Here is an 18,977-nt window from a genome sequence, read left to right on the forward strand (position 1 = left end):
GCTTGCCTAATCATCCGGCTCAATAAACCTGCCAATACGTCTACTAATGACGGTTCCTATCAATCTCCCATGTTACGACGTGGGGTGGCATTCTGTCCATCTTTGCCCCTCAGTCTTCAAAGGAGTGCCTGGCTTTGAAAAATGGGAAATATAGCAGTGCAAATCGTGAGACGCCAGAAGAGCCTGCTCTAGCTGGCTGGCACATGAAACGGAAATTGTATTTAGTTTGCCACCTTTGGTCAACTTTTGCCTGTAGAGGAAGAACAGGGAGGGAAAAGAATCGAAAACCAAGATTTACAACTGGCGACCCTCATGGATTGTTATCGATAAGGCCCGCCTAAATTTTTCAGTTTCCCACTCAACACCAAGACACAAGCTTCTTACAGAACAAGACTGTCCATTAGCTACACAATATCTCGTTTACAACTTTTTGCAGCAGTCGCCTTTTGATTGGATCTCACACCCTGATATCTCACCGTGGCTCACACATAGCTTTCTTTAATACTACCGCGTCATTACTTTTCCTAGAAACGTCGACACATCTCATATCAATACCACACCCCGCCTCAGAGCATTATGGCGCCCTCGAGACCCGACGCCAAAAAGACAAATCCGGACATCGCAAGGCTCCTTGTCGATGCGCAAACTCAACTCGAGGTCGGAAAAGTCGAAGAGGCTGCCACCCTTGCCCAGCAGGCTCTTGATGCTACCGGCCAGGGCGGCGACTTTGAGCTCAGTGCTGCCAATCTTCTAGGTACAATTTTTGTCGAGTCTGGCGACATTGACGAGGCACGAGCCGCGTTTGAGCGCGCAGTCTTCCTTGACGAAGACGGTACCGCAGATGAGAAGATTGGTGGAGGTCCTGATAAATTCCTGCTGCTTGCACAGCTTAGCGAGGAGGGCGGTCTCGATAGTGTGCAATGGTATGAGCGAGGTGCTACCGCTCTTCGAAAGCAGATCGCAGTTCTAAGCGAGCTTCGATCGCCAACCCCTGAGCAAAGAGCCGCCCTTCAAGAGAAGCAACACAAGCTCGGAGGAGTCCTGTGCGCTGTGGCTGAAGTATACATGACCGATCTGTCATGGGAACCTGATGCCGAGTCACGTTGTGAAACTCTTATCACTGAGGCTATGCTCCTCGCCCCTGCTGCGCCAGAGACATGGCAAACAGTCGCCAATGTTAGAATCTCACAGAACCGCGCCAACGAAGCCCAGACAGCTCTGCGCAGAAGTCTCGAGCTATGGCAGAAACTCCCACCTCAGCATCCTGACGTTCCCGAATTTCCCACCAGAATTGCGCTTGCTCGTTTGTTGATGGAGACCGAATTGGAAGATGAGGCATTGAGTGTGCTAGAGCGACTGGTTACAGATGACGACACAAGTGTTGAAGCATGGTACTTGGGTGGCTGGTGCCTATATATCACAGGCGAAAAGCTAAAGACTACTGCCACAAAGCCTTGGAACGACGAAGCCAGGGTCAGCGAGGAATGGAAGGGGTCATGGAAGTCATCGCGGCAATGGCTCATGCAGTGCTTGAAACTGTATCAACAGCAGGATTACGAAGATGAGCGCCTGGGTGAGCATGCCAAGGAATTGCTATCAGAGATCAACAAGGAACTTGGCCAGCCAGCTGATGGTGAGGAAGATGACTGGGAGGACGCCAGTGATGGCGCAGAGGAGGACGCTGAAATGCAAGGTTGATGACTTTTTGTAAGGACAGAGAAATTGGGCATGTGAGCATTACGTATGGCGTTTAGGAACAAAAAATGGGCATATCTAGAAGAAAACTTGTTGCCGCTAATTGTAGTTAAAACTGGATGACCCAGACCCAAGTCTATATCTTCATGGCAGTACTAGGCCTCCCAAGACCTATCGTAGCCATTCAATGCCATATAAATCCGTGGCAACACCCGTCGTCAACCCATAGTAAGCTGTTCGCCTTTTTGCATCAGTTCCCAAGCCCAAACTCCAAGTAATGCATGTTGGTTAAATGCCACCTCATGCGGCCTCAACTTTGAGTTTCTCGATACCCTCGACAGGCATGTCGTCCTCTTCCTCTTCACCCTTACCAGCAAGACCCCTCTCCCAGAGCTGTCTACCTGTCATGCGAGCAGGTTCCTTGGTCTTCGCCTTCTTCAGCTCAGCAAGACGCTCCTCTTCCTCCTGCTGCCTCTTCTCCTCCATCTCTTGCAAGAAACCCTCCCGCCACTTCAAAAATGTCTCGGGTGTAACAGCTGTGCCGTGAAATTTCTTGTTCTCCTCTGCCTCAGCGGCCAGCGCAGCTTCCTCATGTGCCTTGGTGATGATGTCCTTGCGCTCCTGGACAAGCTGCTCGGCATTATCCTTCAATGTTGAGACGATTGCAAAGACCATGGCCATTCCGAGGTTTTCTTGAATGGTATCGTCGAGACTGGCAAGGAGCTGGTCGCGGTCTTCTGCAATGTTGAAGTGTTCGTGGGACGTGGCATTTGGAGGAGCGAGGATATCGAGATGAGGCGGCTTTTCGGGATAATCTTCTGGATATCTGACTTGGAGAAGTATGGTAGGAGGATCTTGATCTTCTTCACCTGGAATGTCTAACGCGACTGATACTCTAAACTCGGTTTCAGAGATATCTACAGGAATGGTTAGGCAAAGAAGACAACATGTTTTTTCAGCAGCAGATTTGTACCTGTGATTTCATCGGGAAATATAGATTCGAGCACTTCGCGCTCTTCGATTTGGTCTTCTCGCCCCATTTTTACAGGTTGTCTTTGGGTGCCTTTATAAACCGTAAAATGTTACTTTTGATAGAGCCGAATGACGAGAGTGCTAAGAGTCCTCATAGGAGTGGGGGAGGTTTACAGGTCGCGGGGTGCTATGTGGAACAGGTTTAGTGTCTCGCTGACCGCCCGGCATTTTTAGGCTCTACCGTCCGTGTTCGTTACGGGCGGCTCATACTCTGACTTCTAACTTAGTGGACGATCTCATCTTCAATCGATCGCTCCTGAAGACAAGGTCCGAACTTACATCACTGAAAGCTCACGGACCTCGTGGACGTACTTGTGGATTCAATAAGGTATAGTACCCATACCTACTAGGTATATTACTCCGTCCTTTTCATCTCCATGCTCTATCATGCTTTAGTCAATCCTCCTGTTGCTCAGTTTCCCCCACATTCATATGCGCCATGTGAAACTCGAGTCACTATCCATTAACTAATGACCTCAATGTTCCCGTTTCCTTGCATATTGATCTTAGAGAATACTGACCGGCCCGATCAATATTCGTCCCAGTCACAGAGCGGGACTATGGGCTCGTTACCCGTTAATCCCTTTGCCGCCAGTCTTGCAGCTCGGCCATCAAGGTAACTCTGATAGGGTGCCTTGGGCATTCGTTTCTGGTTGTCCTCCCATACTTGATATTCGACAGCCTGCCAAACTTGGAGTTGGTCCATAAAGTTCTCTCGTGGTTTCACCTTTCGCCTTGCCCTAACTTCTGCGATAATGACGTCCAAACCCAGTTGTCGTTGCCGCATTAGATATGCTATTGCGACGGATGCTGATCGGGACATCCCAAAGCGACAATGGATCAATACATTCGACTCTCGCGCCGACTCATCGCTGTCGATGGTTGAAGCCGTGTCAAGGTCGAATTCTTCTGATGTGATAGAAGATGGCGAGCGTAGTGAGCCTTGACGATCTAGTTGTAGGTCGATAAAGTCGCAGATGTCGTCTAATAAGCACAGAATGTCCATCGTTGAAGTATCAAGGCAAGGCACAAATAAATGACACTCCTGGGGGACTATTTGCCTGTTTTTGGGACTATCCCATTTCGAATATGGGCCGTCCAAGAGGGAAACTATTGCTGTGATGTTGTGATGGCGAAGAACATTGCGGTTCATGGAACTCGCAACGTTCCCAACAAACAGATTAGGGGCAACCTGAGATATTGATGGGGAGTCCATATCATCTGTGATTGATGAAAGTCGGGTCTTTCGGTTCCATTGACTCTGTAAAGTGAAAGTTGATTGTACTCAAATCACTCAACGCCGGAGCCGGGAACGTACTGCATTGCACTTATGCAAACCCCTCACATGCAGAGACTACTTCAGTGGCAACTCACAGGATTTCAATGCCTGTTATGTTGTACAATAAGTACAATAAGTTCATGGTGGCACCGAAAATCCTTAGATTTCTAACTATACTACCGAGTCCAGCCTTGTATTATGCGTCGACTGACTGGAACTCGGTAGTAGATCGACTGCAGTCAGGATATGCAATTTCCGATCCAGAGGAGCCAAATGCCATTTACCATGTTGATTGGGCCAGGTCTTTCGCCTCAAAGATTTCTTCAAATACTATTATTGCTTTTGATCTGTGGTCCCTTACTATCGGTTAATACTAAACTCGCCGTCCTACACCCCGCCTGACGCTCAAGAGATATTATCTTTTTATTAGTTACCAAATATTTACAGTGTCTAGCCCTCAAGGATCTCTACTTTGTTTAGAACTACTCTCTTGTAACTTATTTCTACACTGCAGATAGAGATCATATGGCCAGCTCAAAGAGATCACAGCTTACAAACTCGTTGAGATAAATATATAACCACCCAGAATGAAAGCCAGCTGGAACTTATCGGACAGTTATTACATAACAACAAAGCGTCTTTGTTTCAAGCACGTTCTTCGTACTCCTCCTGGTGTAAGAGGATGCCCTCGGAGGGCAAGAAAACTCAGACCTGGATATAGGGTATCAAAACTAAACTCAGCAAAGGATATCCTAAACTTACCTAGTAAAAGTTACCCTGAGTTTATCCCAAGTTACCTAAGTCATTTTATCATTTAGGATGAAGGTCCTGAGTATTCTTTCTAGGATTCCAATGGGTGCACGTGATTCTTAGACACTAAAAAAATGGGGCTACTCTTATCAGTTAGCCAAGTGCGGGAGTTCAATCTTATCGCCAGAAAAAAAAGTTGCTGGACTGAATTGCGACTCTGCATCTACCCATCAAGTTCACGACAATGGCTACCAAAACCGCAGCTGTTGGCAACAAGCGAAAGTCCGCTCCTGGCGGCAAGGCCAAAACTGATTCCAAAGTTAAGAAGGCTCGACTTGATGAGGCCAAGGTCCGGAAGCAACCAGTCGAGGAGCCCGAGGATGATGATATGGACGACGTTTCAGACGAGGAGGATGGCGGCGCCGAACTGAGTGAACAGACTGCCCAGAAGGCTTCGAATGGTGCTCAAAATGGAAAGAACTTTGAGCGAGGTATGCAATTCGGCAGATACCGCTTTCGCGCCTGGTCAATGCTAACTGTTTTCCTAGGCCAAACTTCACGCGAATCCCATGCTAAACAAAAGCAGCTCGCCCAGGAGCGCAAGGCCGCTAAACCTCTTGCTGACGAAGTTCAACGCACAAAGAAGCTGTGGGAACGGCTGCGACGAAAGTCTCACGTTCCCAAGGAGGAGCGACAGACATTGGTCGACGAACTATTCACCATCATCACGGGTCGCATTAAGGATTTCGTCCTCAAGCACGATGCTGTGCGAGCTGTTCAAACCGCCATCAAATACGCCTCACCCGAGCAGAGGAAGCAGATCGCCCGTGAGCTAAAGGGTACATATGCTCAGCTTGCTGAGAGTCGATATGCCAAGTTCTTGATCGGAAAGCTTCTTGTCCAGAACGATGAGGAGATCCGCGATATCATCATTCCCGAATTTTACGGCCGTGTCCGAAAGATGATCAACCACGCCGAGGCATCATGGATTCTTGACGACATTTACCGAGGCGTTGCGACAAAGGAGCAAAAGGCCATTCTTCTCCGCGAGTGGTACGGTCCCGAGTTTTCTCTCAAGGAGCTCACCAAGGACACGGAGCCCACTGCCGACCTCAAGACTATCCTGGAAGCTGAGCCCAGCAAGCGCGGCCCCATTATGAAGAGTCTGGTTGACATGATCGGCTCTCTTGTCAACAAGAAGATGACCGGCTTCACTATGCTCCATGATGCCATGTTCCAGTACTTCTCCAACACCCAAGTCGGTACGGAAGAGTTTACCGAGTTCTTCGAGATGGTCAAGGGCGACGAAAGCGGAGATTTGTTGAAGAACATGGCTTTCACTCGTAATGGCGCCAAGCTCACATGTCTGCTTCTTGCCCATGGCTCCTCAAAGGACCGAAAGCAGATTCTCAAGACTTATAAGGACACATACCTCCTTATGTCCGGCGATATTTGGGCCCACCTTATCCTCCTTACAGCCTACGACGTCGTCGACGACACCAAACTCACTGCCAAGACCATCTTCCCCGAACTCATCGGCGAGGGCGAGAACATCGCCCAGAATGTTGTTGCAACAGCCAACAACCCCTTTGCTAGGTCAACAATTCTCTACCTTTTTGAGGGATTGGCCAAGAGTCTCTTCCCTTCTAGCCAATCATTTGATGTCGAGCTTCTCAAAGAGGTTCACGAGATCCGGCAGACAACAAGTAAGAAAGATGAGGACATTCGACGCAACGAACTCATTACTGCTGTTTCTCCCCAGCTCATCACCGCCATCGCAGAGGCACCCACTGAGCTGACCGCGACCGCTTTTGGGTGCCAGTTCATCACCGACGTTCTTCTCTCGGGAGTCGGTGAGAAGCAAGCTGCTCTTGAGGCCATTGCTCAGTCAGCCAGCGGTGACCCCAGCCAAGAGCCAGCCGAAGACGACCTTCAACCCCAGATCCACATTTCACGTACGCCTCACGGCGCTCGCATGCTCAAGTCGTTAATCCAAGGGGGCAAATATGACAAAGCAGCTGGCAAGATCATCCCTGTAGACCCTCCTCTGGAGTTCTCCAATACTCTCTATCCCGTCATTAAGGAACACATCATGGACTGGGCCACCGGCCCCGGCTCATTTGTTGTTGTGGGCCTCCTTGAGGCCCGTGACTTTAGTGAGGTTGATTCAATCAAGAAAACACTCAAGAAGAATAAGAAGATTCTTGAGAAAGCTGCGACAGAGGAGACAGCTGAGCAGAGGGCGGCACGTGAGGCTCAGGAAACTGCGCCCAAGGGAGCTAAGAAGGGTAAGAAGAAGGGCGATAAGCCTGTTGGTAATGCTGGTAGTAAGCTTTTGTTGGAGAAGCTGTAAAAACAGTTTGAGGATATTGGGCCACGGATAGAGATGAGGTGCTTTATTTATCATATATCAGGCGTATAAAACTAGGGTGTTTTTGACAATGATATCACGGACTATGATATGTTGCTTATCCATTGTCTGACTGCCCATTGCAGCCAAGTGATAGCACTGATTTTCATCGAATATTGCGAGCATGATGAAACGATGCATGAGGTACCAATACGAAGGAATTGCGACCCAGGCAATCATTGGCCGCCTTGGGTTGGTGCCGTACAACGATGTACACAACTAACGGTTACAGTAATGCGCCGCAAGGGTCACACACGGCAGTGACGGTTTTATTTGCCTGTGTGTCGATGAGGCTCCTACAGTACGGGCTCTTTGGGATGTACGGTTTGTAAGGAATAGACAGTGGTGTTCGTAGAGAAGTGGGAGAATGCCATGGGAAGTCATGTACATACTCGCATCCGGATGCTAACATACTGACGTACGTTCATCACTCGATTGTGGTTCGGAGGACGTCTGTGTGTTTTACAGAAGAATGCCTGGCCGTTGGATACAATGGCTTTCTAGAGGCGTTGCGTAACTCTGTGCTGCCATGGCAGTTAGAAGTGTTACAGTGATCCAACGTTTCATACTACCTTGCCGAGGTATGAAGCTCAATTGATGTCTTTGGATTTCTATGAGGCATTCAGATTTCAGGGGGGGACTGGCGTAAATGGCAAGCCAATCTTTTCACTAGCAGATGGGTTATAGGCACAGATCATTACCGTCGAACCATGATAAATCGAGCATGTTCATGTTAGCTTGACTTGAGTGCCTATCTTCGAACTTGTTTTACTCCCCGACTCCCACGAGGTGTGTTCGTGATCAAATAAACTGTGGCACGGGGAGGCACTTATTTGCTGCAAAAACAATCGTCACTCAGCTATAGGAGATACCTCAGCCATTTACTAGGTGCGCTGTGAGCATACCTTAGTACCTAAGGTTCCCAAGCGAGGTAGGTACTGCTTTGTAATCTGGCTTTTGATCGTGATCTTTAAGTGGCCGTGACGGAGGAAGTTTGGTCGACAGCTGTTAGCAGCTGGCAACTGACAAACTTCCTCTGCCTCCGCCTCCTTTCCTTCTCATTGTATCAGGCGTAACCCGCCAAAACCGCGCGCAACGTCACAAATGCAAGCGCTTCACTTCTCCCCGATTCTCTGCTTTCTTCTTTCACTCCTTGATCTCCGTTCGTTTGTGTGCTTTTCTATCAAGTCGGCCGTCATATCATCCGCCCTTTTAGGAGCAGAGTAACAGAATCTTGCGTAGGTACTTATCTTCTTCTCCCAAGATTCGATTCACGGAAACTGCGATACTATATCAAACGAATCTTCTTGGGGTGGCTACAAACGCAAACCAATATCATACTCAACAGGGAGCGAAACCCAGACAGACAAATATTCTTTTCTTCCTCTCAACTGCCCGTTTGCTTCTCTTGCTATACTGTGTTTGCCGATATGGACACAGACGTACATTCTCACCCTGGAAAAGATTGCCGCGCTGACAAGGCATACTACGAATGTAGTTACTTCGACTTTGAGTTCAAAGGCTGCTGCTCTCACGATCCATGCATAAGGCCTCGTGGCTGCCGCGACGACGATTCTCCAGACCACGGTTCGTGGCGAACTCGCGGCATGTCAGACACCGAGAGCAGTGCTTCAGAGGCCACTATTATTGAGAGCGCCATAGATGTGAGATCTGCTGTTGGGAGCATTTTCACTGCAAGCTTTCCTTCGGATGACTCTGACACCGAAAGCACTCTCGTGACTCGAAGACGGCCCTCTTCGCATACCAGCATGGACAACGATAATGAGAACGACGCTTCCCCTCGTAGACATTCACACTCGAAGACCATGACAGACTCGGGCACTACTCGCACAATCCCCAACTCGATTCGAATTACGGTGACCAAGAATACGGTTATATTCACCAGCAAGCTGCCTTCCAGCAGCACATCCATTGAATCAATCACCGAGACCGCAGTCGATACAATCCAAACCGCCTCCTCCCAGAGTACGCCTGCCCAGAGACCCACTGAGACAGAAGCCTCAAGCCTTTCAACAAATGATAGCGACTCTGGAGGTCCTTCCATTGGTCTCATTGTAGGAGGCGTGGTTGGGGGTGTTGTGGCTCTAGCTCTTATAATTCTCGTTGTGATTATTCTTCGTCGTCGCAAGGATAGCGACGAGCAACTTGATAGTGCTGACATGCCCTACAACAACTTTGATGAGAAGGAGGAAAAGAGTTACCTCAGCCGGATGTTGTCCCGCAGTACCAACAAGGGAGGCACCGATCCGTTCGCGCCATTTGGAGGTACGTCTCACCGATATGCACCATCAGAGTCATCGTCAGAAGTGACCGACTCTTTTCCGAAACAAGTACTAAAACTACTCTGCAGGCCGTATCGACAGAGTAGACGACCCCCTCCGCCCACCCCCTGGCACTTTTGAGATGGATGCCACAGAAAACGTTGTCCATGAGCTTCCGACAGCTACTTTCAGCGAAGCCCAAGCAAATGAGTCTCAGACAGGAGGTCATGCGGCTGCCGGCCAGCCAGACTGTCCTTTCCAAAATGGACCTACTGCAGCAGCTGAATATCCCCCGGCGCCTATGTATCCTGTTGACCCTCGGGCCAATCTCAACGCCACTCTTGAAGATCGCCAACAAAAACACTTCGTCAACCACTGGAATCAGTATAAAGCCCTGGGAGAGGGTGCGCATCAAGGGTAATGGATTTTATGGAGGTCTTGAGGGTTCAGGTTTTCCTAATTGACGAGATCAATATCGCAAGCATTTTCTGGCGTTGTGCGGAGAATGAATACTTTGCATTCTCCCCTTTCTTTTTGTACAATATGAGTCGCTAGTTGGAAGCCGAATGCTACCTATAAGTAGGTTGCAACAATCAAAAAGGTGGCGCGCAGATCTGAGCGATGTGAAAGCCCCTCTCATCACCGTATCGACATGCAGATTCTCCTATTGGACAACGACAGCACACATTCGGTAGTTCAATCTTTCCCGCCTGCGGCCCGCCCCACGGGGCTGAATCGGACGAGTTTCCGTCCCTGCTGTATCACCTCACTGCTTGCTTACGGGGGAGAGCTGACCACCGTCTTACTATGCCTTTCCAGATGATGGCAACCATTCAATTCGAGCTTACTATATGCCGACGACTTCTGTACTGTACATAACCCCCGCTGCTACCTTGCAGGATACGCAAGTCGACCAATCTGGGCTGGTGTCTGGCTGTACATACATCACCAGTCATAGCTTGGACTAGTTTCACCACAACTGCCTCGTTGTCGACAGGGACCTATCACGACAGTTGTATCCTGCACAATGTCCTGCCAAGATGAGGGGTGATGGTATATCGAGCCTATCTGGGTTCACCGACCAAGACACGACAGGTTGTGGCTTCAGCTGGGCTCAGATACAGCAGCAAGCAGACAGAATCTGACAGTGTGGGTACGAGGCAGTGTGCGAGCAACTAGCCTGCCTGCCAGCCCAGCATTGCACTTATAAAAGACCCGTCAAGAGACTGCTACCTTGACCGCAATGATTTAGCCCAGTCTCAAGCATTTCGTACTATCCCTTCTCAGTATTACCACTGATCAACATGCCTTCTCAACCTCAATCCAAACAAGTTTTCCTTCCGCTCGAGGATGGCTCGCACCATGAAGCAAAAGAAGATGCATTGGCAGCCCCTAAACGCATCATCATTTGCTGCGATGGTACTTGGCAGTCCTCAGTGTCAGGCCTGAAGAACATCCCGTCCAATGTTACAAGACTTGCCCGCTCGATTGCCCGTAGCGGCAAGGACAAAGACGAGAAAGTGTGGCAGCAAGTAGTTTACTATGATGCCGGCATTGGAACAGGAGACCTGGGTCAGGCAGAGGCCAATCGGCAGGGAGGTGCTGGCATTGGCTTTGTGGGCAACGTTATTGAAGCCTACAACTTCATCGTCCTGAACTACAATATTGGTGACGAGATCTTTTGCTTTGGCTTCTCTCGAGGAGCTTATACTGCTCGTGCAGTCGCAGGTCTCGTCACTGATATTGGTATTGTCTGTCCCAAGGATCTGCAAGACTTCCCTGACCTTTACGCCCTGTACCAGAAAAATCCTGATGGTTTCCATTTCCGCAAGTCACAAGCTTACATGGAATGGGTTAATGGTGTGCCATCTAAGAAGGAGGCTAATGGGGGATCCCAGATCCAGTCTCAATGGGACAGTCCTCCTCATCATGATGCCCCTGAGTCGTCCAGATTCGTCAAGGTTGTCGGTGTTTTTGACACTGTTGGAAGCTTAGGTATCCCCGATTTACCCTGGACTCGTTTCAATCTCAAGTTCCTCGAGAAGGCCGTCGGGATCGCTGACCCTGGGTTTCATAACATTCATCTGAGTCCTTGTTAGTAACCCCTCTCGCAATTCATGAGCTCAAAGCTGACAACTTCGCAGACATTCAGCATGCTTACCATGCTTTGGCTCTGGATGAACACCGAGCACCGTTCTCGCCCAGTCTTTGGCACTTCCCACCCAACAAGGACCATCGCCCTCCCAAGCCTGCCAAGGATGTGGAGCAGCTTTGGTCCGACTGGGAGAAGATGTACAAGAACTCCAGCGCAACCAAAAAGCAGCTACAAGATGCATGGGGTGCTGTAGTTGATGGTGAGATGTATGAACATCTCCAGGGCAATGAGTCAGAGTTATTGCAAGTATGGTTTCCAGGCGTACACATCAACATTGGCGGCGGGAATGATGACCTCCTAACTGAGAAGAAGAGTGATCTCGAGCGTAAGTCGTTGCATCTTCGAGCTGTTGGATGTGCACTGACAAGCATAGAAATCGCACTGATCTCATTCGCCTGGATGTGTGAGCAAGTCGCTCCTTATTTGCAGTTCGTCGAAGACGGTAGCTTGGGCGAGCTTGGCAAATCAGCAGTCCAAGACCGCTACAACCTCCTCAAACCACTCCTGACTAATATTCAGAACGGAGATGAGAAGGACTACGGTCCTGGGCCATTGTCTAGCCGCATCGCAGCCTCCTTGGACCGCACAGGTATCAAGAAAGCAGACGTTCGTAGGATCCCAGACGAGACGGTCAGCGGCTGGGCAACCGGGCCTATTGTCGACAGCTTCACCGGTGCCATGATCGCCGGAGGCTCCGTCGACAGAGTCCCTGGCAACTACACCAAGGACGACAAGGGTCGCGAGATAGGTGATACATATGAGATGATCCATCCGTGCGTCAAGTATCGCATGAGCAAAATTCCGAGCTACAAGCCCAAAGCCCTGCGTGGCTTTGAGAGGACCGCTGATGGAGGCAAGGGGTATATGTGGACAAAGGGCAATGTTAAGATCCCGGAATTTGTGATTAAGTCGGGGGATGCTTTCTCGAGGCATGTTGCGGAGCAGGATCGCAGTGCTGGCGGAAATGCTCGGGATTTCCTCCAGTCGATTGATAAAATAGCGGTAGTCTGAGCTGTAGTTTGACTCCTTATATATCAATATGTTGACCAAGTCAGGCAAGTGGTGTTTCTGACAATCATAGGCATTTTAGTCCACTATTGCTCCATGGCACTTGTTAGTAGTATCAACAGAGTTCCTGAGCATGTCCCGGGGAAATTCACAATAGCACCTGTGATTCTCTGGTGTATCAGAGGCTTCCACATCACAAATTAAGCCAGCAAGTCCACAGACAAACTCACGATGCCAGAGCTCTACTCACCGAAATTGAAACAAATCGATTTATTAGTCTTTTGTCATAAAACATCTGTAGTGCAAGAACAAAGCATCCCAAGTTCTGTCCAGGTAAGGAACATGCCATCTTGATATCAAACCTGGAAAATTGCAAGGGAATGACTCTGTATCCCCTGAATACAATATGCGGTGTCCCTTTTCCCCGCTATGCGCCTAAAATGCAAGATAATTCGTTATCCTCGAGTCTCGAGTTTTATCTCCCACCTCCAAAGTCTCCCTGTGATTCTTGGTGTCAAAAATAGATATGTGATAACCAATCTGTAAAAGTTACGCCGTTCTTGGGTAGAAATTTCTTCAAGTCAGATCTTGTTGTTAGGTAAGCCCTTCACCGATTCTGGAGCTTAGAGATCTCATCGAGGAGGTCCTGAAGGTCCTGATCAGAAATCTTGTCGGCCAATGAAGGGATGAGTGTCTTGGCCTCGTCGGCTCCCTCACAGCACAGAGAACCTAAAGACAGCCTGTTAGTATTTCCAAGAAACGTATCATCTTTTAGTAAAGCCTGCAGATCGTACCCAGTTGTGCGCGCTCAAACTTGGCGAGGTTCTTATGTGCGCTAAGAAGGCGTTCTACAGCCTCTACGTTCTCCTTCTGAGTGAATCGCGCAAAGTTGTCGAGGTAGGTCAATGTCGAGTTCAGCATCCTAGCGAGGGTCAGTCCTGGCGCCCGTGATCTTACGGCTACGGAGGCTATTTACTCGGTGTTGTTGACGTTCCTACGATCGTTCTTTCGTTTCGCGTGGAGGGCATTCAGAACCAGCGCAGCTTCGGAAAGCGTCAAGGTGTCGACATCTTGGAATTCACCAAGATTCAGAACTGCGGAAGCTTCCTCATTACCAGGCGCCGCGGGCTTGGGTCGAGAGGTGCGAGGGTGGTTGACCTTCCTAGGCGCAGCAGCAGCAGGGATTTGTTGTTCGTCTTCCATTACGAGAGCAGTTGTATAGAATGCGCTGAAGCTGGTTCTTTGATCGCGCAGTATTTGTGTGTCTGCACTCGATGCGCGGACGTTGGGAGAAAGTCGGTGAATGAGTGAGATTCGGATTCAGAAAAGTCGGGTGTGAATTATTGAAAGTTGAAAGACGAACCTAGAAGAATCCAGAGTTCGGAGGCTGAAAGGAAGAACAAGACAAGGCAATGTACGTACCCCAGCTTAATTAGTGGGGCTGTCTTTTAGGCCAGGCACCTCCCTGAACAGAGACACTTGCTTTCGGTGATAGAGTCTCGTGGCGGTCCCGCTGAGAGCAGCTTGTCAATCTGTCAACCTCTAAGAACGAACAACGAGATAAGAAGCTTGATGGGCCCTTATAATTGACGGGACTTATGAGAATAAACGCTACAGGCTGTAAGGGTTTCCTGAACAACCGCGACTGACACTAACTCTCTCATTCACAGCTCATCTCCCTCATCTCTCACCCTTGTTCATGGTCTCCCCTTTGATATAGATGGTTTAGTGAGCTTCAGGGGAAGCTAAACAGACTATTCATAACCAAATAGAGACTGATCATACAAACCAAAGGAATCATGTGAGGCCGAACACTTAAACATGATGAAGACATGTGCTAATGAGTCAGGACTATCTTTGCTCTCATCGTCATCAACAAGGCCGGAGGTTTAGTTTACAACAAAAACTTCCACGAAGGTCTTCAACAAATCAGCACAAATGATTATTTAGTTCTCGCAGGAACATTTCATGGGTAGGTACCCTTTTAGTCTTCAAAAGCTGCCCAAATCTCTTCGTGGGCACGTCAGAACTCACATCAATCTCCAGCGTTCATGCCATTACATCTCGTCTCAATCCTGTCAAGAACCTGCCAGGTGCAACACCGCCAGGAAACAGACCCGAGTCATCATCGGGCTTAGAGGTCCTTGAGACAGAAAACTTCCGCATGCAGTGCTTCAACACAATGACAGGGACAAAGTTCCTTCTCTTCACCGATACAACACAAGCAAATGTCGATGTCACTATCCGCAGGATCTATGACCTCTATGCAGACTACGTCATGAAGAACCCCTTCTATTCTCTTGAAATGCCTATTCGGTGTGACATTTTCGACCGGAAACTACTTTCTTACATCCGGGAGATCAATAATCGATAGACGGGTATTGGATAGATTTACGGAGTAATCGGAATCAGCATGTATCGTAATGGCTTTAATCTTCTTGTCGTCTAAGACTCCCCTGGCCTGTGTCTATTATACATTTGCTGCAATGTTGACAGAGCTGGACCGCAATCTACTATGAAGTGTCCATCTTGTCTCCGTCGCCTTTCTTTCCGCCCTTATCTTGGTCCTTGCTGCTCGACCCCTGGTTCTCATCCTCTTCCTTGACGTCGCTCAGTGAGGCCTTCTTTGCAGCTTCTTCTTCCTCGCGAGCTGCCTTCTCCTGTCGAGCCTTTTCTTCTTCCATACTCATACGTAGAGCCAGTGCGAGCTCGGGTTCCATTGCAGGGTCGAAACCAAACTCGAATTCATCATTGCTACCGCCTGCGCCTCCAGCTCCGCCAGATCCGCCAGCGTTCTCTCCGAGGAGGATGGGGGTCGAAATGAGTTGGTCGCTAAGAAGCTTGCTGCTGGGAGGAATGACGACCAAGTGGCAGCCTTCGTTGGTCTTGACGGTGTCAATAAAGAGCTGTAGCTTGTTCTTAGTGCTGTCGTCATCGAGATCGCCGAACAGGACAAAGTCGACAGAAATGTTGGCTTTCTTCATCTTCTTTGCGAGCGTGGTAAGCTCCTTCTCTGATTCCTCAACGGGGGAGCAGACAAAGACTATTATTCGTTGACGTTGGGATCGGTTCTGGCGATGCTTCAAGGCAAGCTAAAGAGGCGTCAGTACAAGACACCCCTATATTCAGCCGTGTTCCAAACTTACAGTGGCCACCTGGATGCCCGTCTTGAGATGGGATGAGCCTCCAATCTTCTTCTTCGTCCTGTGAAGCCCCTCGAGGATCTTGCCCTGCTCAGTGGTGAGAGTCACCAGCACTTCAGGTCCTTTGCCCCCCATACTCATCAAGCCAACGGATGATTCAGGGTTTCCTTGTGTGATGGTCTGAAAGGTGATATTGACAGCGTCGACTTGCGATTCGAATCGAGTAGGTTGATAGTCGCCATTTCTGCTGCTCTCGCTGTTGTCTACGACAACCATAACCGCCTCAAGAACCATGTTGGGTGCTGTTGTTGTTCTATAGCTGTGCAAATATCGTATACAGCTACAGGAGTTTGTGGCAAGTGTGTGCGTGGATAAAGTGTTTGATATTGCAATGTGTTGAGCTTGGTTGATAGTGAGAAGGTCAAGCTCCCAGTGTCGTAACGCAGTTCAGCCTGGCGGAGTGTAGCTCGATGATGCGAAGTAGTGCTACTTGGTTACTGCGGGGATCACTGCGCACCAACGTGTACCTATACCGCTACCAATTGCTTGCGCCAGAGCAGCTGGTTGGCTTACCTAATGATGGAGGCCCACATACTTTGTTTACTTCCCGTGAGCTCCACCTCTAACCAACGCGCCTGGGGTAGACCACTGCAACTTCCGATACATTTTCAGCACTTTTTAGCACTTGTCTACAAACACAATCAACGCTGATAATAACGATGGCTCCAGTGAATTCCAAAAAGCAGCTTGCTGAGTCCCCTCTCAAGAAGACCATGGTTGAACATGTTCCTTTGCACAGTGGAAGCCCTATGGCGCAACCACGAAGCCCCATCAGAAAGCGAACGCCGGGTGCTATCACGATGCAACAAAAACAGGCTATGATCGATAACATGCAACTCGAGAGTATGTGGTTGTTGATTTGTCACAAAAACGCCGCTGACAATCTCTTAGTTACAGAACGCGCTCGTCGGTTAAGAGCCCAATACAACTACATGGCAACAACAGTTCGCTCCCGTATCGAAATGCGACTCAATCGCGTCCCCATGTCAATGAGGAATATCAAGATGGGAGACTTGCTACAGAAATTTATGGATCAGGAGCAACAACGAGCCTCGAAATCGACCGCTATACGAAAACAAACAGCAACATGGGCAGCAAGCCCGCCAAAGCAGATTCAATCCACGGCAAATAATTTGAAACCCGCGCCACGCACAAAGAAGCGCATGAGGTATGCATAACATGAAACGTTGGATTCGTAAACTAACAAGGATCTAGTGATGCGATCTCAGGAGACAAGGAAAACGAGGTCGAGCATACCGAGACTGCTAAGAAGAGGGCTCGAGCTGCAACAACCACGGACGTGTCACATGCCCGGTCAGGGCAAATTTTGTCGCCAACGTCCTCCAACTCACGAATGGCAAATCGTCCTCCATCACCTACTAAGTCTGGTATTGCACGGCCAGCTTCACCACTGAAGCGTCCTGCTACAGCTTCTGGTATGCTGTCAAGCATGGTGGAGAAGGCAAAGGCGACGCGGGCTGGCGCTGGCGCTGGACGCAAGATGACGACAAACTCTACCACAAGCTCGATGTCGACCAACAGCACTGCTGCCACCAGAAATAAGAAAGCAGTACCAGCAACAAGTACTACTTCAAGAGCGCCTACTTCTCGACCAGGTACACGAACAACGCGTAGATCCATTGCCAACAGCGAGTCCAGTGAGTCGAGCAATGGCACCGTGATAAGGAAGGGGCCCGCAGCCAAGAGTGCCCCAGTCAAAAGGGGGACAACCTCGCGTAAGGGTACGACAGGGGCAGTTCGCAAAAATACAGCAAAAAGCAACCCTTCAACTGCAAGCACGGGTACGGGACGAACTTTACGAAAACGAGCATAGAACGAATATTGATGGAAGGTGTCACTGGAACGTAATTGTTATATCGTTTGTCTCGATTCGTATTGCAGGATTATGGTATAGGAGTTCAGGGTCGAAGCGCACAGAGGTGCACTGGATAGCTCCATGTTACTTTATGATATTCTCTTGAAACTGTATATGCCCATAACAAACACAGGAGCGCGAGTGTTTCCAAAAATACACTCTGGAATTTTCAATCATGAATGCCTTTTGGTATCTTCCAAACTTATGAACCACCCTTCTTCTTCTTCTTGTCTTCGACAAGCTCAATATGATCCTCGGGGATCTGCTTGTACTTCTCAAGCAGGAACTCTTCCAATTCAACGCTGACATCACCCTGCACAACAATTTCTTCTCCGCCACCTGGAAGCTTGGTCACTGAAGAGCCTGTAGCAAACTTCTTGCCAAGATCTTTGGCGACCTATGGTGTGTTCAGTATGGGGTGATAATCCACTGAGCTAGACAACCCACCTTCTTGAGTTCCAAGTCAAACGACTCGAGTCCTATCACAGCCGTGACAAACTTCTTCTTGTTTCGCTCAATGCGCTTGATAGTGACAACACTCTTGGCTAACAGGTCGGCATGTTTCGCCTCCGCGGCTTCAGCCTTAGCGGTCTTCTTCTGTGCGTCCTTTGCAGCTCGTTTCTGGGCCTCGACGGATAGTGATGCGGTAGCAGCCTCGAGGGCCTCTATACGGCTCAGTGTCAATGCAGATCCACGTCCGGGGCATTTTGGACTTCGTACCTGCTGACCAGATCCTGTTGTAAAGCTCTGGTTCGTTCTTTTCTAGCCACTCCTGGCACTTCTTAACGGTTCCGCCATACTCGCAGTACTACTTGGCCGATTGATCAGTTTGTGGAACTCTCTCAACGATGTGTGGATTCGTAAAAGGGGATTTTTACCTCCGGGGGTAGAGTGCAAACTGTGAGCAAGGTTGTGTCAGCTATTGGTTCTCGCTCTGCATCATAGTCAACCAAACGCCGTTATAAAAGAACATACCGCCACAATACTTGACAATACGACCCTGGGGCTCGCCCTCAGGTTGCTCAACGTCAGCCATAGAGATTCCAATCTGTATGCTATAATGGTAAATGTATGCAAAGAGCTTGGAGCGAAAAAAGGTTATAGTTGTATGGAAGCGATACGCGTTTCTCTGCTCGTGCTAGATTGATCTTGCTTAACCTATGGCGGGGTAAATTTCATGGAGGGGCACTTGGGCCTTGTCCCAAATAAGTTGAACTAACGTCGGATACAGGGAAACCGGCCACTTTCCTCCACTGTAAGCTAAGAAAATATAATATTTTAAAATAT

General features: G+C 49.1%; 10 protein-coding genes across 10 annotated transcripts; 5 read left to right on the forward strand and 5 right to left on the reverse strand.

Annotated features, from left to right (window-relative positions):
• Positions 1-576: 576 nt before the first annotated feature.
• On the forward strand, positions 577-1,698 carry FSUBG_12977 (TPR domain protein; the record flags this gene model as incomplete). The annotated part of the gene is made up of 1 exon (XM_036677819.1): positions 577-1,698. One exon carries the CDS (start codon positions 577-579, stop codon positions 1,696-1,698), a length of 1,122 nt encoding a protein of 373 aa, XP_036531556.1.
• Positions 1,699-1,995: 297 nt separating this feature from the next.
• FSUBG_12978 (GIR2 highly acidic with anomalous electrophoretic behavior) lies at positions 1,996-2,735 on the reverse strand (the record flags this gene model as incomplete). Its single annotated transcript, XM_036677820.1, has 2 exons — positions 1,996-2,612; positions 2,669-2,735. The coding sequence occupies 2 exons, from the start codon at positions 2,733-2,735 to the stop codon at positions 1,996-1,998; spliced, it is 684 nt and encodes a 227-aa protein (XP_036531557.1).
• A 521-nt stretch (positions 2,736-3,256) lies between these two features.
• Positions 3,257-3,733, reverse strand: FSUBG_12979 (dual specificity phosphatase; the record flags this gene model as incomplete). Its single annotated transcript, XM_036677821.1, has 1 exon — positions 3,257-3,733. One exon carries the CDS (start codon positions 3,731-3,733, stop codon positions 3,257-3,259), a length of 477 nt encoding a protein of 158 aa, XP_036531558.1.
• Positions 3,734-5,000: 1,267 nt separating this feature from the next.
• On the forward strand, positions 5,001-7,109 carry FSUBG_12980 (PUF6 member of the PUF family; the record flags this gene model as incomplete). The annotated part of the gene is made up of 2 exons (XM_036677823.1): positions 5,001-5,247; positions 5,305-7,109. The coding sequence occupies 2 exons, from the start codon at positions 5,001-5,003 to the stop codon at positions 7,107-7,109; spliced, it is 2,052 nt and encodes a 683-aa protein (XP_036531559.1).
• Positions 7,110-8,596: 1,487 nt separating this feature from the next.
• On the forward strand, positions 8,597-9,869 carry FSUBG_12981 (fatty-acid amide hydrolase; the record flags this gene model as incomplete). The annotated part of the gene is made up of 2 exons (XM_036677824.1): positions 8,597-9,452; positions 9,538-9,869. 2 exons carry the CDS (start codon positions 8,597-8,599, stop codon positions 9,867-9,869), a joined length of 1,188 nt encoding a protein of 395 aa, XP_036531560.1.
• Positions 9,870-10,752: 883 nt separating this feature from the next.
• FSUBG_12982 (uncharacterized protein) lies at positions 10,753-12,614 on the forward strand (the record flags this gene model as incomplete). The annotated part of the gene is made up of 3 exons (XM_036677825.1): positions 10,753-11,542; positions 11,593-11,928; positions 11,977-12,614. 3 exons carry the CDS (start codon positions 10,753-10,755, stop codon positions 12,612-12,614), a joined length of 1,764 nt encoding a protein of 587 aa, XP_036531561.1.
• A 604-nt stretch (positions 12,615-13,218) lies between these two features.
• FSUBG_12983 (DNA-directed RNA polymerase II subunit RPB4) lies at positions 13,219-13,814 on the reverse strand (the record flags this gene model as incomplete). Its single annotated transcript, XM_036677826.1, has 3 exons — positions 13,219-13,340; positions 13,406-13,533; positions 13,588-13,814. The coding sequence occupies 3 exons, from the start codon at positions 13,812-13,814 to the stop codon at positions 13,219-13,221; spliced, it is 477 nt and encodes a 158-aa protein (XP_036531562.1).
• Positions 13,815-15,124: 1,310 nt separating this feature from the next.
• On the reverse strand, positions 15,125-16,048 carry FSUBG_12984 (26S proteasome regulatory subunit N10; the record flags this gene model as incomplete). Its single annotated transcript, XM_036677827.1, has 2 exons — positions 15,125-15,703; positions 15,758-16,048. The coding sequence occupies 2 exons, from the start codon at positions 16,046-16,048 to the stop codon at positions 15,125-15,127; spliced, it is 870 nt and encodes a 289-aa protein (XP_036531563.1).
• Positions 16,049-16,473: 425 nt separating this feature from the next.
• On the forward strand, positions 16,474-17,648 carry FSUBG_12985 (Borealin-like protein; the record flags this gene model as incomplete). The annotated part of the gene is made up of 3 exons (XM_036677828.1): positions 16,474-16,657; positions 16,706-16,982; positions 17,030-17,648. The coding sequence occupies 3 exons, from the start codon at positions 16,474-16,476 to the stop codon at positions 17,646-17,648; spliced, it is 1,080 nt and encodes a 359-aa protein (XP_036531564.1).
• Positions 17,649-17,892: 244 nt separating this feature from the next.
• On the reverse strand, positions 17,893-18,726 carry FSUBG_12986 (translation machinery-associated 22; the record flags this gene model as incomplete). The annotated part of the gene is made up of 5 exons (XM_036677829.1): positions 17,893-18,087; positions 18,138-18,355; positions 18,411-18,498; positions 18,569-18,588; positions 18,666-18,726. 5 exons carry the CDS (start codon positions 18,724-18,726, stop codon positions 17,893-17,895), a joined length of 582 nt encoding a protein of 193 aa, XP_036531565.1.
• Between the last annotated feature and the right edge of the window lie 251 nt (positions 18,727-18,977).

This window comes from Fusarium subglutinans, assembly GCF_013396075.1.
Source record: "Fusarium subglutinans strain NRRL 66333 chromosome Unknown NRRL66333_c0000301, whole genome shotgun sequence".
NCBI classification, from domain to species: Eukaryota; Fungi; Ascomycota; class Sordariomycetes; order Hypocreales; family Nectriaceae; genus Fusarium; species Fusarium subglutinans.